Genomic DNA, 17932 nt, shown 5'->3' on the forward strand with positions numbered 1-17932 from the left:
TAAAATATTCAATCTTATCGAGTGATAAGAGAAATACGATTTTCATTTGTGTAGATTTAAAATCTGGTTCATCATCCATCACTTAATCCTCTGGGTCTAGATTCATCTATTCCCCCTCCTCCCAATTCTGCATGATGAAGTGACTGGAAGTCTCCACTCTCATTCCTAGTCAACCCCCTAGTATCTGCATTTCTATCCTCCAACTCATTCTGTCCTCGACGTCGAATGTGACTCAAGGTCATCAATTCTACTGCCGTTTTGTTCTTTGATGCTGCACTCCGACTTCCACTGGAACCGCTCGCGTTATGATCTCTATCACTCGTGATGGCAGATCCATATAGACGACGGGCTGATGCAGTAATGCGATTCAAGAGTGGACGAAAGTTTGGGAGACAAGCGCAGACGATTGCCATTCCAACATGAACCGCTGACCACAGTTCTGCTCGTGGAAAATCGACATTTTGACTACCGGGAGCATATCCAAGAACGACTCGTACAACACCTGTTACGATGACACTTTGATAATGTTAGTACGAGCTCAGACCGAAGAAGAATGTAGGTATACACACAAACTTCCTAGAAGAAAGATACCTCCAACCAATACTTTCTGAGAATTAGGCATTTGAAGTCCAATCACCACCCCGATTGGCAAAATCAAAATCCCAATATCAATCACAATCTCAATCACACCCATAACCATCCAATAGATATTGAAATTAAAACACCATCCACCAGCCGAAGGTCCAACCCAAAATCTACTTGCTGGAACACAACTGATACATGTCGCGATAGTACCAACCAACCACCATAAGATGATAGAACCCATAAAGATCCAAAACGACCGTACCAAACTCGAAGAGAATATTCGACGATACATGAGAAGGATTGAGATTTTAATAGCCGTCACGACTGAAAAATAAAGAATGGCGTAAACCCATGACATAATAAGGTATGTGACATGAGGTTTATAATCGAAGGTAGGAGAATCGCGATCGATGGTTTCGCCGCCGCTTGGATCCGATTTCACGCCTAGAAAGATTGATTATGAATATGCTGGCTTGGTACCGGTACCGGTACAGGTACTATGAGTATTTTATCACATACCATAGAGAAGAAGACTACCCGTGATAATCAACAATACAACTCCAATCAAGATCCACCAATCATCTGCCGCAGTACCGGCTTTCGTTAATTTTCGAGTCAGGAATCGAAGAATGACAGCGATTACTGCTAAGATGGTAACGACAAGAGCAGCAGTCGTTGTATGTTGCGAATTTTCATTCTGCATGACTACTTTTCATTCACGGAGCGAAAATATATAATCGATGGATAAAATGAACCCCCCCATGGGAAGATTTCTACGAAGAGATGGATGGTCCAACATCTTATCATTTCTATATCCAGGCGTGTATCACCCATTTTATCATCAGCCGCTCATCGATAGGCAGGGTACTGTTACGAGAGGGAAATTTATGTAAGGATTAGCGGAGTCTGTACATTGTACGACGAAAATATGTTGTGTTCCTTGTTGAAATGCAAGAATTATTGTTGGCAGAGAATGGAAGAGGGAAAATGATAGGTCGATTCTGGTGACATCTATAACCAAGTATTTTTTTCACTTCACCCGTGGATGAGAAGGTAGGGTATATTTTCTGTAAAGGATCATCTGCGAATTGAATATTGAGTTATATGTGGAGTCGTTTGGTGCATGTTACATATATACCTAGTCAACATTCATTTCACACATTGTAGATCTCCCATTTCGTTCTTTCATCTGCCTTTTTGAGTAACGATTGTAGTAGGCATCACTTAGAAATCTACGAAGTACCCCATACGCCCACCTTTTAAACGACTGATATCTGTGATGTAGGGTAGGACAACTACCTGGTGAGCGGAATTGAATTATCTTGTGTGAACATACCATGTTCAATATATACATAGCCGTATAAGTAAATGGTCAGATAAACCATTCAGACACGTCAAAGTGTATATATTCGGATGAATCTCCCCCACCTCGTTATCAGTGATCATATATGATATAATCGACGACATGGTTTGGCAACGTCCACATCATCTCTGCTTACTCTCGACTCTAATGATATTCGTGGATAAAGACGAAACCAAACCTGACTAATAGGATCTCCAAGCTCTATTCCTCCTAGCCATGCTCATCACACGCCAAGAGTAGTTAGATGATACGAGGTAGTAGTCATTATCCATCATTTTCATATTATCCCATTCTTCTACCATCCAATATCCCATATCCCATTCAACATCTTCCCACGGTTACATAGCAATGCACAGCAGCATTTCGGTCAAATCGGCATGATTATCATATGCCGTGTATGTCGTGTTACTATCTACCGTCTTCCAATTAAAACTTCACTTCGAAACCAGGTCCTCCCAATTGCGCAAAGGGAAGTGTGGAAGGCAGTGCCGTGCCGCATTCATACAGGAAGGAAGCTCTCCACTTTTCTAGGGGAAACAAATCTATCTCTATGAATTGAGCGTTTAATTCTTTTCACAACAATTTACTGCTTCTTCTATTCTGTTTCTTTTCTGAAAATCTCAATCATCAATCTGTTTAGGAGATATTGAGATACTTTTCTACGAGTTTATTTATCGTCGTGACTTTTCAAGGAAAAGAAAAGAAAAGAAAAGAAGAACGTGATCTATCTTGATAAGGACCAATAGTACAGAACTACCGACTGTACCTATATTTATTTGATCTCGCCAAACGACATTAGAATTCATACTTCAGTTTCATATCACTAACATCACTCTCTTCATACTTCATACATCAACACGATGGATTTCTCAAAACCAATGCATATCGTCATTGTAAGTACTTTACCTATTCATCCATCACCCAATATCCAATTCCAATCCCAAATGCCATCATCCAACTATTTATCCCCCTCCCCTTCCTTCCCGTCCCGTTCCGTCCACTCCCCCCGCTCCCTCCAAAGTCTTCCACCCTTAGCCCCCTCCGCGCTAACCTCCCGCTCCAAATCCAAAGATTGGCGGTTCCAGCACCGGCCTCATGCACGGCACCATGCTCTCCCACCTCCCCACCCCCCACACCCTCACCATCCTCGAACGACACAGTTCCTCCCTCCGTCCCGATCTCGCCGCCGGTATCACCACCTGGCCCGAATTCGAACTCTTCATGAAATCTCACGACCGCGTTGGTCAACCCTGGTCTATCCACTCTCCCACGGTGCAATTTTTAAATAAAGATGCCAGTGTCAAGAGAGAAATGAAGAGGGAATTGAAGATGACGAGTTGGAGCGTGATTTATTATCGTCTGAGACGAAATTTCGATGGTTTGAAGAGTGAATTTTGTGATGGGGAAGTAGTAGTTCCTGAATCGGAGGGAGGCAAAGATGGTGATTATCATGATGAAGATGAAGATCACGCAAAAGGAAAAAGCCAAGGAAAACGTGAATTCTTGACAGGAATGAACGTGACGTCTCTCAACAAATTATCCGATGGCGGCGTTGAGATAATTTACGAGAATCAAAATGAGGCAAACAGAGAATCCAAAATGAAAGCCGACATGGTGATATTAGCCGATGGTGCAAATTCTTCTCTGAGAGCAAAATATTTTCCAGATGTCAAGAGAGAATATGCAGGCTATGTAGCCTTTCGAGGAACGGTTTTGGAATCCGAGGTTTCGGAAGAGACGAAGAAGATTTTCGATCCTAGTTTGACGTATTTTTCTTACAAGGGAGGATATATACTTTTGTAGGTCTTAGTTTCCTCCCTTCCTTTCACTCACCCACTACACTCCCCATCTTTCTTCCTTTCACTCTTCCACTGCCCTACCCGTTTTCCTCACATCTTGACTCTCTCAACTCCCCATCTCAAACCTTCTTACCCCAACCCCCAAACCTCACTAACAAAAATCAGATACATAATCCCCGGTCCCAACGGATCCCTCACCCCTGGATCCCGCCGTTACAACTGGGTATGGTACCACCCCATCTCTCCCTCCCCCTCCCTCACCTCCCTCATGACCGACACCACCGGTGTTCTCCACCGCACCACTCTCCCAGCCGGCCTCATGAATCCCGAAGCCTGGACCCCCTACCTCACACTCTCCCAATCCATCATGTGTGCGCCCTTTGCAGAAATCATTTCCAAAACTCCCTCTCCCTTCATAACCGCCATTAACGATTCTGCGCTTCCATGCGCAATACTCCCCGGTTTCGACAATAGAGTTTTAATCACAGGTGAAGCTTTGAATCTCATGCGTCCGCATATGGCGCTCAGTACGACGCAGAGCGCGATGCAAGCTTTGGAGTTAGAGAAAGTATTTAGGGGAAATTTGTCACTGGGAGAGTGGGAAAAGAGAGTGGTGAAGTGGGGAAAGGTGGGAGTGTGCAAGACGAATGCGTTTGGACTTTGGAATTTGAGTGGAGTGGGAGCAGCGTTGCCGTGGGTGTTGAGATTTCTGGGTGTGTTGGTGGGGGTTTTGTGAGGGAGTGGGAAAAGGGGGAGGAAGGAAAGAGGAATGAATATGCTGGAGTTGACATGGTGTTGTGTTGAAATGTCAGTTCTCCACCACCATATTTCCTAGCCAATCTGCTGGGCTGCAGACAAACAAGAAAAAAAAACGATGCGATACCACAAGCTCCGTACAGCATCCACCAAACCCCAAAAACCCAAAAACCACAAAAGAAACTCTCCACTTGAGAAGCAAAAAGTCAATCAGTCAGTCACATATCCAACACCAAAAACAAAACCAAGCGCAGGCAGCAAAACACCAGTACCAAAATCAAAAGTTCCACACAATACAATACCATCCAAGCATGGATCGATATCCCATTTCTTTGCATATTTGCAAATCATGTTCCTTTTCACTTCCTTTGCAATTCTCTTTCAAGCTATCTCTATTTATTCGTTAGCGAGCTAGCTAGGTAGCTATTTATCATGTAGCTAAGTAGGTAGCTATCTCTCCACAGGAGTGAAGACAGACCTCTAATAAAGCCCTTCCTTCACTTCAATAATCTAATTCTTCCATTTCAATTCAGAGAATCAGATGTCGAAATGATGTTGTGATATTAATGAATGAAGAGTATCCAAGGATCCATTTGATTTTCTTAATTTTTATAATTTTAAATTTTATTAATACTTGATTCACTATAACTAGATAGTTAAGATACATAGAACTTATAGAAATAATTAATCAATTTCGATCCCTTTTTTCTTCTACATACTTATCGAAACTAGATAGGCAGTTACTAATTGTATATTAAGAATATCAATTTATCACAGTAGATACCTAGGTATGTTATAGTTGAGAAAGTTGATACTGGATACTTGATGTTGGGTTTGAAGTTGTATTTGAAGTATATTTAAGATGAGAAGTAGTCTCTCTCCCTTCTCTCTCTTCTCCTCCCTTCTCAATGAATTCCTTTTCTTTCCTTTCCTCCCTCAAACTCTTCAGCCTTTCCCAAAATAAAATCCCCTCCCAATTCTCTCCTACAACTATCCATACCTCCGAGATCCCTATCTATACAAAATCAAAATCTTATACCCATGCATCCATGCATTCAAGAAGTTGCGAGACAAAACGTTCTCCTCCCTTCTTTTTCCTCCCTTCCCAATGAATTCCTTTCCTTTTTCTTTCTTGTTTCTGAAGTAATACTTTAGTACAAACAAACAAATACCTAGGAAGGAAATTTCTCTCTCCTCCCTCTTCTCTCCTCTCCTCCCAATTCTCCTAATGCATCACTTCTCCCCTCCAGCTCCACCTCTCACCTCTAGCTCTACCTCCGCCTCCACCTCCACTTCCACAACCCCAACCACCTGTACAACCCTATCTCGCCCCCCTCATAAAAGAGAACGACAACGACAACGACAACGCCCAATACCAACGCCAACCCCAATATATACATTGCTCTTCCTCTTCCTCTTCCTCTTCCTCTTCCTTCCTCTTCACCATTCTCCACTTCCAAATCTATCTCCATCTCCATATCCATCCCCACCATTCTCCATCTCCATACCCATCCCCATCTCCCCCATCCACTCACCCACTCATACAAACTCCACCCTCCACCCTCCACCCATCCCCCTCCCTCTCCATTTCTTCTCCCCAGCAAACCCAACACACCCAACAAGTCACACATAACCCTCCAGCTTGTCATCCCAAACCCCCTACTCCGCCACCACGGCAGTGGCCCCCGGAGGGCCAGCGGAGCGTCATGTCATCTCTTTTTTCACTCCATCTATCTTTTCTTCGAATCTTCTTTTAATCCTTTCCTTTTTCCCACTCCCCTCCTCTTTCAACCCACCTCTTTTCCACTCATTTCCTCTCCTCTTCCAACCCTCCTCTTTCCCACTCATTCCCACTCCCCTCCTCACTCCCACTCCCCACCAACCAATTCTCAACCATGAAAACGCACCAACTCCAATCTCCCCCTTCCTCCCTTTGAGTAAGCTTAGAGGAGAGGGGGAAAAAAATCAAAAAAATCAATCTATCTATCTATACATCTATACATCCCTACATCTATACATCTCTACATCCCTACATTTATACATTTATACATCTATTCTACTTTCTCTACATAGATCCTATTCTTCCCCTTCGATTCAGCAATATCATATATGAACTGAAATTATATTTATATTTCACTTGCTCACCTATATATGAACATAGACATAGATATAGATATCCCCTCACACTGCACTACACAACATAGTATACAACACAGCACCACAATCTATCAATCACCACTCACCACTCACCAAAATATTCAAACATTCAAACACTCAAACGATTCAAGAATCCCAAAATCCCATCCATAACATTTAAAAAGGAGTATCATTATAAAAAAAAAAAAAAAAAAGAAGAGGCTGAACTTAGAATATCTCCCCTCTCTACTCTCCCCATCTCACAACTCCTTCTCTGGTTTTCTCTCCCCTTCTTCCTATCCATTCCCTCTCACTATTGTCAAGAGTACATATGCTTTAAACCATGCATCTCAGCCATTCATCATCCCCCACCATCGACCATCGACCATCCACTATCGATCTATCCAGCTATCCATCGACACATCCCTCAAACGACGTATTTTAAAAAAAAAAGACCACTTCTCTTCACTCCATCAATATATGTATATCGATAATAACTCAATACCCCCAAAATTACTAACATCTTATTGGTGAAATCCCATCCCAATCCATCCATACCATCCATCAATATCCATTGTATCCTCACAGATCCACTTCGTATATCTGACCACCCATCCATCCAGCCATCCACCAATCTATCCCCTTTTTAGAAAATTGTTTTGGTATCTTCCTTTGCAGATATAACAACATCTCTTCAAATTCCATAATATACGCCCCAACTACCACCAAACCTTAAATCTATCCCCTTCTTCCCCAATCTCCATCACATTCACCATTTACATGATAATACAACCCCCACAACATCCACTTTCCTTCTCACCCTCACTAACCTCCATCTTTCCTTGTGGTCCACCATTATTTGCACCACTAGCACCACCTGCCGTGTAACCAGCCATTTCCTTATTATAACGTCTGATTTCGCGAACAATATCGTAGAAAGCGTTATCGACATTAATTCTCGATTTCGCCGATGTCTCGATAAATTTGCATCCGAAATCATCTGCCAATTGTTGACCCTCTGTTGTGATTCGATGATTAGTCTCAATTCTTTATCCTTCATGTGGTGACCTGCGACATCGGGGTCTCACGATATATTTTTTCAAATGAATGAAGCAACAAACAAACATACCTTGTTTTGAAACTTGTCTCTCACCCTCCAAGTCACATTTGTTACCAACAACGATGATGGGGAAATAATCCTTATCCTTAACCCTCAAAATTTGTTGTTGAAATGTCATAATTTCTTCGAAACTTTGTCTGCTGGTAATACTGTATACCAATAAGAAACCTTCACCCGTACGCATATATTGTTCTCTCATGGCGGAATATTCTTCTTGACCAGCTGTATCGAGGACATCCAGTAGAGCGACTTCTTCATCGATCACGCATTGCTTACGATAGGAATCTGGATTGATGGAGAAAACAATATGTTAGTCCAGCCACGCGATAAATAAGATGAGAGCAGATGAGAGATGAGAGATGAGAGATGAGAGATGAGAGATGAGAGATGAGAGATGAGAGATGAGAGATGAGAGATGAGAGATGAGAGATGAGAGATGAGAGATGAGAGATGAGAGATGAGAGATGAGAGATGAGAGATGAGAGATGAGAGATGAGAGATGAGAGATGAGAGATGAGAGATGAGAGATGAGAGATGGAAGAAATGCGTATCTTTACCTTCAATCGTAGGATCATATTCATCGACGAAATGACTTTGAATCAATTGAATTGTCAAACAAGATTTTCCCACTCCTCCTCCACCCACTACTACCAGCTTATATTCTCTCAAAAACTACATCGAAGAAGCGCAAGTTAGTCAATTGAATCTGGAAGTATCAAGCCATGTGGTGAATGATGAGAGAGGAAAAGAAAAAGATGATAGGTTACCTTGGAAGCCATCTTTAGTGATTAAAATGTAAGAATTGATGTGGTTATCATCAAGTTAAATCCCCCTGAATAAAAAGCTTCGAATGCTTATCGAAGTCGAAAGGGGAAAGAGTAAAAGTTTAGGGTATCGAAAATGTGGATTGCGCGACAAGGTGACAAGGTGACGACCCTGTAAGAAAAAGGTTGAAATGTTTTGAGAGTAGGTAAGGTGTAAGACGATGGGGGTGATGGCTGATGGTTGATGGTTGATGGTTGATAAGAGATTCGATAGGAATCAAGAAATTGATGGCTCGATATTGAAATTGCTTTCGATCGTTTGTAATGAAAGAAGGATGAGATGATTGATGAACCTGTGAGGTAGAAGAAAAAGATCCCAAGTATTACTAAGGAGTCCCTGTTTTGGGTAATTTATAAAATAAAAAAAGTGATCGATTATCGAAGTTTGCTTGCTTGTTGGTGTTTTGTTTTTCGCAGATTGATTTTTGGTGAGATGGCCAAAAAGAGGTGGAAAGGTTGAAGCTGGACGTGGTAGATGTGAAACGACAATTGATATCTCGTTTGAAGCTTTGGGAGGAGCAATTGATGCAATAATTAAACCGACAACGGAACGGAAGGTAATTGGAAATTGGTACAGGAAGCCGTGATGGAATTTGGGTAACAAGGTAAAGAAAAAGTACAGGCGAACTTGTATGAAGTGAATGGAAGTGAAGGATGAAGTTAAGTGAAGTCAAGTGAAGTCAAGTGAAGTAAGGTTAAAAAAGTAGTGAATGAATGGAATGATTTCTCTTTCGTTTTCGTTTCTTTTCTTTCCTTTCTTTCCTTCCTCTCTCTCTCTCTCTCCTTAATTTGTCAAATCTCTCTTCTTTTCCCTCTCCTCTCTCCTCTCTCGTCACTCAATATTCTACTGCTAAGTTGAGAATCTTTTTTTTTCTTTCTGTTTCGTTTCTTCAGATCAGACCGGCCTGAATGTTGTTAATGTGTAGAAAGTTGAGGATTGAAAGTATCTTTTCGATAGAGACGAGAAGATAGTGTATTGGATAGGAAAAGAATGTTGATGGTGATGGTGAAAGTTTAGATGAGGGAGATGATCGCTCGGACAAAGAAAACTTTGATCCTTTCTTCTTATTCTCTTAATGAACGAGGAGGTATTTGTGCACAGAAGAGGATCGTGCTTTTTTTTTCCTTTCTTGGGAAGGGGATTCTTTTTTCACGGGAATCTATGATATGATGGATAATAAAGTATTTGATATGTATGTGTATTTGATATGTTGGATGAATAATAAATAACTTTGTACTTTGTAAAAGGTGGAATAATGAAGATAGGATCAAGTAGATTGATGGATTTAATGTTCCGAGGAGAGGATAACCAGTAAGAAGGAGAAGTTATAGTTTAGACTAATAAAACAAAGTAGGTGTATGAATTATGAAAATACAGATGCTAACTCTGCTGAGATCCTTTTGCGAGTCTCGAGAGAGGATAGAGGATAGAGGATAGAGTAGAAGATAGAGTAGAGGATAGAGGATAGTGAATAGAGGATAGAAAAGTGTACTCGTAGGGGTTCAACTGGTAGGGTCGGTAATTAAAGTTTAAACTATTCGCTGTGAGAGGTTGTACAGAGTCCAATAAAAAGTATAACTGGGGCCGGGGAAGTGTATTAAAGGATAACCGAAATCGCGAATGGAGATGTAGAGCAACTGCTTCATCAAGTGAGAGTGCTTACCGTTTACTTTGAAAGTGGAGATGTTTTTAATGTGATTGAATGATTGAATGATTGGAGGATATTTGATATTGGTTACTGGTTATTGGACATGGCATTCAACTTATCCCAATAGAGAAATAAAATAGATGAATTGGCAGTCCCGTCGTTGTATCTTACTATATGGCTGGCTTTTCATTGATACGTGGTTGTCATCCCATAGATTTATATTGATTGTGATTACTACCTAGCCTCTCCCCTCTCCCATCTAATATCTACTCACCACTCTCCATCCCTCCACCCAAAATTCCCTTCTCAAAAAACCACCCCCCAATCAAATCCCAATTCCAATTTCGCTCCCATCAAAAAACCACACCATACCCAATTGAACCCCGGTGTGAAAACTTATCCAATTTATCCATCAGAATTCACACCACCACTCAACTCACAACCCCATCTAGACCCGGTCAGAACAAGTCAGAGCAAGTCAGCTCCACCCAAGCAAGCAATCAGTCCCTACCTACCTAGTACCTAGTATCCCATCCGTGGCTGAAAATCCCACGAGGTAAAGATGAATGACTGTACCTGAGTACCTCGCCACGCCTTCACATAAGCTAAATGCGCCGCAAACGTGTATCGGGATTTCGTGATGGACTTTTTGAGCTTTGGTGTTACGATCCGATGGAATGGCGCGAGACTAACTACACTTTATCTTCAGCTCTAGAAAACTCGTCTTCTTTTGTTTGTGCATCTCGTTCTAGAATCTCGTTGTGCTCAATGGCAAAAAACATACATATTCTGTACTCTCTGCTCTACTCTCTACTGTGTACATCCATCACATCACCATCCCGCACCTCACTGATCACCACATTGATACAACATTAACACCACCCATCTAGGTAAGCATCACCACAGTCAGTAATCTCAGGGGTTAAGCGCCCTCTGGCCCAGCGGTATAATTCCAGCTACGTAATTGAACCCTCCTTTTCCAATTCCCACTCTTCATTCTAGAAGGAAAATTGGAAATCTATTCCGTAGGAAGGGAAGGGAAGGTTTAAGACACGCCATCTTGTCTCCGTAAGTAATTAAGTAAGTATGGATGGGTTGTATCCTTCGGTTCCGTTTCGTTTCGTGATATATACTAGGTATACAAATTATAATGTTCTCGTTGCACCTGGCTTATCGTCGATAGATAGAAAGATAGATAGATATATAGACACTCATGAGCTCTGAATACCTCCTATCTGCCTAGCAAGTAGACGATATATATCTATCTTCATTCGATCCGGGACAACACACTACACCTACAGCTGCCTGAATCTCAAATCCATTCGTCAAAGAACTCACTCAATAATACAGTAACTAGAAAGCTTGATCCAAACTTCCAAACTTCGAAAATTCTAAATTCCCTCTCCAGAGCCCCTCTCCCCCTCACCTCGCCTCTACTTCGTATAATCACCATTATTACTATTTCGTACAATTATCACAACCATCACTATCCCCATCATCATCAACCTCATTAACACTCTGAAACATAATACACCCACTCACCCATCTCCAAAAATCTCCAATTTTCATTTCACCACCCTCGCCAGTGTCATCATCCTCCCTCCCTCACCCACTCCATCCATCCATCCATCCATCTTCTAGAAGCAACCTAGCATAACCATAAACAAACCATAAATTAATCTCCGATCTCATCACAATCACAATCACATCACATCACATCACATCATGTACACACATTACATTACTTTATACAATCACATAGTTAGTATTACTCAACGAAATAATTAAAGATGTGTAATATAAACCAAAAACATTTATAACATCAACATTTTTGAATAGAATAAGTTATAATTAATACATATAATTAATACATATTATGATAATATTATTATCGAAAAGTTTTTAAGAAATAAAAATTGAAAAAATTAAAATAAAGTAATACAATCTATTGAAATAACTTAGAAGTACTTATTTTTAAATACTTTTTCAATCTTTAATAATTTAATTGATCTAATACTTTTGATATCGAAATTTGAATATATTATTAAACGAAAATCTTGCTTTTTAATATATATATATTTTTATAAAAATTCATTTATAATCAAAAAAATTATTTATATTTAAAAAAAAAAAGATTAGAATTATTATTTTTAAAGAGATAAATTCCCTTATTTTCAAAAATATCAAGTACAAAAATTAGGAATTTAATTCATTTATTTAACTTTAATCTTTAATAACCTTTTCATTTCAAGAAATTAGAAATAAAACTCTTTTTACAATAAAACATTACTTAATTTTCAATTAAATATTAAGACATAAAAATAAAAGATCTAGAATTAACAAAGATAAACAAAATCTAAAATATGTTATAAATTATACTTATTTTTATCAACTTATTAATTTTAATATACTACTCCTCTTTTAGTTTTCATTCAAATTCTATAAAACTTTATTTTATATAAAAGATATATATAAATTACTATACAAAATTTTACTAAATTAAAATAAAATTTACAGAAGTTATTTCCAATTTTAGTTTATATTATACATTTTTAATTATTTTATCGAGTAGATTATAACATAGTTCATTAGTATGTGGGTTATATTATCATATGAGCTATTTTATTTTATATATAAAATTTATTTATATATAACTATATACTTTCTTTATTAATTAATAAAATTTTCTTAAAAAAAATTAAAAGATTTAATTTTCAATCATTTTAAAATTCTAATTCTTTTTTTAAAATTTCAATTATTATTAAAGTTATTAATTAAAAGAAATTTGTAATACAAAATAGAAAACCTTTAAAATAAAATAAATTATGTAGAAAAAAATCTAAATATTATAAAAAAAATTTATTATAACTTTTTTTTTGAAAATAATAATTAATTATTAAAATATAAATATCAAAAAACCTTAATTTTAATAAGAGTTCTAGAACCTCCTTATCGTATAGATTTCGATTTCCCCGCTAAAATCATTAATTTTTTAGCCTTTAAACCCCCTGTTTCTTTATTAAAACTTCATATAAAATAATAAAAAGAATTTAAAATCAATTTAGGATTGATTTAATTATATATATATAAAAAAGCTAGTTTATTTTTGAATATGTTATATATAGAGTTAAAAGCTATTGAAGATAAGAATTATGAATTTTCCAAAAAATCGCTTATTTTATATGAGAAAAGTATTACAAGTTTCAAAATTTCTATTTTTTCAATTTCAAATTTATATAATTTATGAAAAACAAATGATTAAATTTTTTTTTTTCCCAATAAACAATAGTATTAATTACTTTATTTTAAAATTTTAAATTGAAATTCTTTAAATTGAAAAAGTTATCAACTGTTTTAATTTGTATAGAAAAACATTATTTTTATAGGGATTTTATTATAAAATTTATAGGGTACGATAAGTAAGTTCAATAACTCTTATAAAATATAATAATTTTAAACTAAAATGAATTATATTGAGAAAAAATCTAAATATTATAAATATTTAATTTTTATTATAACTTTTTTTTGAAAATAGTAATTAATTATTAAAATATAAATATCAAAAAACCCTGATTTTAATACATTTTCGAAGTAGTCTATATATTAATATAATCTATATACTAATAAACTATATTATAAGATTTCGATAATATAATTCATTAGCATATAGACTACTTTAAAAGTATATAAAAATTAAGAGTTTTTGATAATCAGATTTAAAAAATTATTTTTATTTTTAAAGAAAAGAAATTGTATTAAATAAAATAAATAAAATAATAGTATTATTCTTATTATATTCGAAAAAACGTAGATTTTGTTATGGTTTTATTATTTATTTATTTATTAATTTATATCCGGGGGGCAAGTCATAAGGGTTTGCCACAACCTCCCAGAGGGTACTAGGGATGGACTAAGCTAATAGTTCTATATATATGCAATTGTCGGCTTAGTTAAGCATTCCGTTCTTCTATAACTATGATGCTAGCAAAAAATGGATAGTACTATAAGTATTACTCACCACTTCCATTAGCAAGTTCAAACTGTTTAGCTTACTTTATGCTAAGAAGTCCAAGGGTTGTTTAAAGCCTTGAAAAAAGGTAGGGTTGTAGACTAATAAAGGTTAGAATAATTATAAACTGTTGTAAACAGATGATTGTATTATTAAGAGAAAAAAGGGGATATATTGTAACCACTCAAATGTAAATAGAATTATTTTTTAAAAGTAAAAAGGTAAGATAGTAATAAAGTAAAGACTTTTTTATCAATATTAAAAGATTGAGAAAGGATTTTGATTTCCTTTTTTGATTATATGTGAATATTAAACTATAGATTCGAAAATAACTAAACTTCGAAAAAACAGATATTAATTGAAAAATAATTCAGAATAAAAGCAGGCATGAATCGCTTTATTACTGAGCCAGCTACTCCTTGTGGAGAATAATGGTCCTTTTGTTAACGGTTTTATTAAACAGGTTTAGTAAAGTATATATAAGGTAAAAAGTAATATAATTCTATTTAATTTTCTTTTTCGTAGAAGAAGGAATTACTTATTTATATAGGTATTACTACTTTATATATATACAAAGTATAAAAGTAAGAGAAAACATAATACTACGTGTCACGTCTCCAGTCACGTGCTCCAACAGTTTTCGTTATAAAAATCCTATTCCTGTAAAAAACTACTATATAGAATTAATTTTTTTTAAAAAAATAAAAAAATAAAGAAAAGAAATATATAATATTTATATATTCTCATATATTCATATGTTATATATTGATTTTTGAAAAATTATATTCATAAATAAAAAAGTATATAATCATATACAAACGAATTTTATATTACTAGTAAGTATACGAAATTACGAAATACTTAGAACATAAGTATAATTTCATACTCAAATTCAATAACTTTAAACTCTAATTAAAATTCAATAATAAATTAAATATCTTTCAAATTCATATTATATATTAACTAAGCATTAAAATATAGTACATTTTAAAACGAATTAAGAAACTATAAATTTGAACTCAAAAAGCTCAACATTATATTTTCTTATTAAAATATCTTAATAAGAGATTGTATATTCAATTACAAAAATTTGAAATTTTCATATTTTCATTCAATTTCTATATTATATAGAATCTTTACACTTATTCACTACATACTTTAATTTCAAAAGAAATTCATCGAAATTTTTAGTTATAATTGACTTATCAAAATCATCTTTTCGATGTAAAATTATCCTTTACTTACAAGCTGTTCTGTGAGTTCGTGCATCCACTAGTGTCAAATGGGTGGCCCATATGGTGATGGCCTACATGCTGATGAACCACGTTACTTCGTATAGCCGTTGGATATCGTACATTGTAATCCTACCTACGTACTATGGACTCTAGAAATCCATACTTATTACTCTCAGCTCATACATATCATACCATAACATACCATACAGACAAACATAACTTCAATCACACCTCACCTCAACTCACACCTCACCACTTACCCAAATCCAAACCCACAACCCATAACCTCCTACCTAACCTCTAAAATGACAATTCGCAACATGTTTCACCATAATTTTAATCCAACATCACTTCACAGATTAGACGGGTCGTGATCTAAAAACTTTGATAGGGAGCCGATTTTTCCCCTGAATATCCACGTGTGCACGGCTAGAAATTTCAACTATTTACATTTTGATTTAATTTGATTTGATTTGATTTGCCCCAAGCTCAGGTTCAGGTCAGGGGGGAAATGTTAAAATCTGGAAAAATTTAACGGTTATCGATCAACGGTCAACGCAATCATTTGATCACTCTTAATCTGACAGCGCTTGCATCGGTACTTCTACCCTATGATTCCTTGATTGATGGGGATTCCGAGAGATGAGATGAAATGAGGGAAAATTTCGAATTTGTTATTCTAACCAGGGGAATCCTTATTGAGATGTTCTAGAAATTGTTAGGAAAATGCTTTGGGGACAAGAGGAAACTTAAGAAATATCGCACTCCTTGTGTTCGCCTTCAACATCATCTTCTCCTTCTATCAAGACACGATGTCCATTCACATTCTTCTCTACTTCAGCTATTAAGCTTTCCAAGTATTCTTGATCTCTGTTGAACTGTCAGTGATCGAGCGAAGGGATGGTCGTTGACACTCAAGTGATTTTTACCTTCCAACTAAAGTAACGGTATTGTGTGCTTTTCCCCATCTAGGATAACTTCCAACCTTGATACCCTTTGGTTCAACTTTGGCAGCCAGTTCTGTAAGATATGGTGCTACAGCACTCTCTGACATGGGAGTTGAAATCATAACTCGACAGATACCCTTGCCTTCAGGATCTGTCAACCGAGGAAGTAAAAATGGTTTCAATCCCTCCAATAATTTTTCGAAAAGTCTTGGGATACCAGGTAGGATATGAATATTGCCATTGATGCAAGCAACTGGAACCCAAAGATCTTCACATGGGAATATAACTTGCTTTGACAAATCCCGCGATTCATCTAATGGTAGTTCCACCATGCGAAGTTTAGCTTTCTTTGCGGGAGAATCTTCATCCCAATTGAAGTTTGGTTGAGATGGATGAGGTTTGGATAATCTCTTCATCTTTTCATAAGTTTCTTGATGAAGCTTCAATTCAAGTCCAAACGCTCTTCCAATGGATTGATAGGTAATATCATCGTGTCTAGATTTTGTTAGTTGGGTTGTGTGCAATCTCGATACGGTTTACGCACGTTGGACCAATTCCTCCAGATGTGACTATAAAATCATAGTTGGTTGACATACGTCTTACAGCCTCAATGATTTCATCCTCATCATCTGCAATAACCTCAATGCGTTTCAGGTTCTATTCGATAGTCAAAATCTCCTCCTCAAGTATGAATTCTTTGGATAGGTATCCTACTATTCCATGCTTGAAACAAAACTTTGCAAAATAAGCCGAATTTGTCTGCCCATCTTATCAATATCCAAATTTTCTTCTATATTTATATTTCGAACCTACATCGACCGTCTAGCGAACCACATATATATTAGCCATTATGCCCATAAATCCCCAATAGAATAATCAACTCCAAATCATCACTAACCTTTCCCCCAAGTACTTCATCTCCAATAATCAAACATGCTGCCGTGTGAATGGTTCTCGAGTTACGTTCGTCGGCAGATACTGATGATGTCATGACTTTATTTGAAAATGTATATGCAGCTGCAGAATTATGAGCGTAATTTGGTAAGGGACGAGATAGATGTCTGGCTAATTGAGAGAAGCGGGAGAACATGGATGATAGAAATCTATACAGTATAAGAGAAGGAGAAGAGGAAGAGAGGTCTTTGTAAGAATCAATGGGGTTATGTATTGAAGTGGGGTTGATTGTGAGTGAGGCTTTAGTGATTGAGTGGAATGGAGCTTCAGAGGGGTTTTGAACTTTTGGAGGTTACGCCAGGGTTGGGATTTATTTGGCGGGGTGTTCCGCGTGGATTACGAGTATGACGAGTAAGTACTACTACCGGTGATGTGATACTTTGGAGGGGATACGAGTAAATAAATGGCATGTTAGAAAAGGTTCCGATATCATATCATATGTCAGCTGTGAGTTATTCAGATAGGTTAGAAATAGTATAAATATAGGAAAGGGACCCGGAAATATAATTGAATCAATCTTCTTTCATGAAGCACTTTCACCCCTCTTCAATTATC

At 36.8% G+C, this 17932-nt stretch overlaps 4 protein-coding genes across 4 annotated transcripts; 1 reads left to right on the forward strand and 3 right to left on the reverse strand.

Moving 5' to 3' along the window:
• On the reverse strand, positions 1-1487 carry EAF01_006261 (uncharacterized protein). The gene is made up of 3 exons (XM_038914515.1): positions 1105-1487; positions 570-1029; positions 1-516 (listed from the first exon to the last, which is right to left on the reverse strand). The coding sequence occupies exons 1-3, from the start codon at positions 1286-1288 to the stop codon at positions 72-74; spliced, it is 1089 nt and encodes a 362-aa protein (XP_038769470.1). The 5' UTR covers positions 1289-1487; the 3' UTR covers positions 1-71.
• Positions 1488-2808: 1321 nt separating this feature from the next.
• EAF01_006262 (uncharacterized protein) lies at positions 2809-4483 on the forward strand (the record flags this gene model as incomplete). Its single annotated transcript, XM_038914516.1, has 3 exons — positions 2809-2841; positions 3020-3747; positions 3913-4483. The coding sequence occupies 3 exons, from the start codon at positions 2809-2811 to the stop codon at positions 4481-4483; spliced, it is 1332 nt and encodes a 443-aa protein (XP_038769471.1).
• Positions 4484-7415: 2932 nt separating this feature from the next.
• On the reverse strand, positions 7416-8538 carry EAF01_006263 (uncharacterized protein; the record flags this gene model as incomplete). The annotated part of the gene is made up of 4 exons (XM_038914517.1): positions 7416-7657; positions 7769-8044; positions 8317-8431; positions 8527-8538. 4 exons carry the CDS (start codon positions 8536-8538, stop codon positions 7416-7418), a joined length of 645 nt encoding a protein of 214 aa, XP_038769472.1.
• Positions 8539-16225: 7687 nt separating this feature from the next.
• EAF01_006264 (uncharacterized protein) lies at positions 16226-17513 on the reverse strand (the record flags this gene model as incomplete). Its single annotated transcript, XM_038914518.1, has 4 exons — positions 16226-16346; positions 16406-16918; positions 16968-17080; positions 17322-17513. 4 exons carry the CDS (start codon positions 17511-17513, stop codon positions 16226-16228), a joined length of 939 nt encoding a protein of 312 aa, XP_038769473.1.
• Between the last annotated feature and the right edge of the window lie 419 nt (positions 17514-17932).

Source organism: Botrytis porri (assembly GCF_014898465.1).
Source record: "Botrytis porri strain MUCL 3234 chromosome Unknown BPOR_008, whole genome shotgun sequence".
Classification (NCBI taxonomy): domain Eukaryota; kingdom Fungi; phylum Ascomycota; class Leotiomycetes; order Helotiales; family Sclerotiniaceae; genus Botrytis; species Botrytis porri.

Coding starts and splice junctions, on each gene's coding strand:
- EAF01_006261 (XM_038914515.1), bottom strand. CDS start 1,288: ATGCAGAATGAAAATTCGCAACATACAACGACTGCTGCTCTTGTCGTT. Junction 1,030..1,104: donor GGGTAGTCTTCTTCTCTATG/GTATGTGATAAA, acceptor CAATCTTTCTAG/GCGTGAAATCGGATCCAAGC. Junction 517..569: donor ATCTTTCTTCTAGGAAGTTT/GTGTGTATACCT, acceptor ACATTATCAAAG/TGTCATCGTAACAGGTGTTG.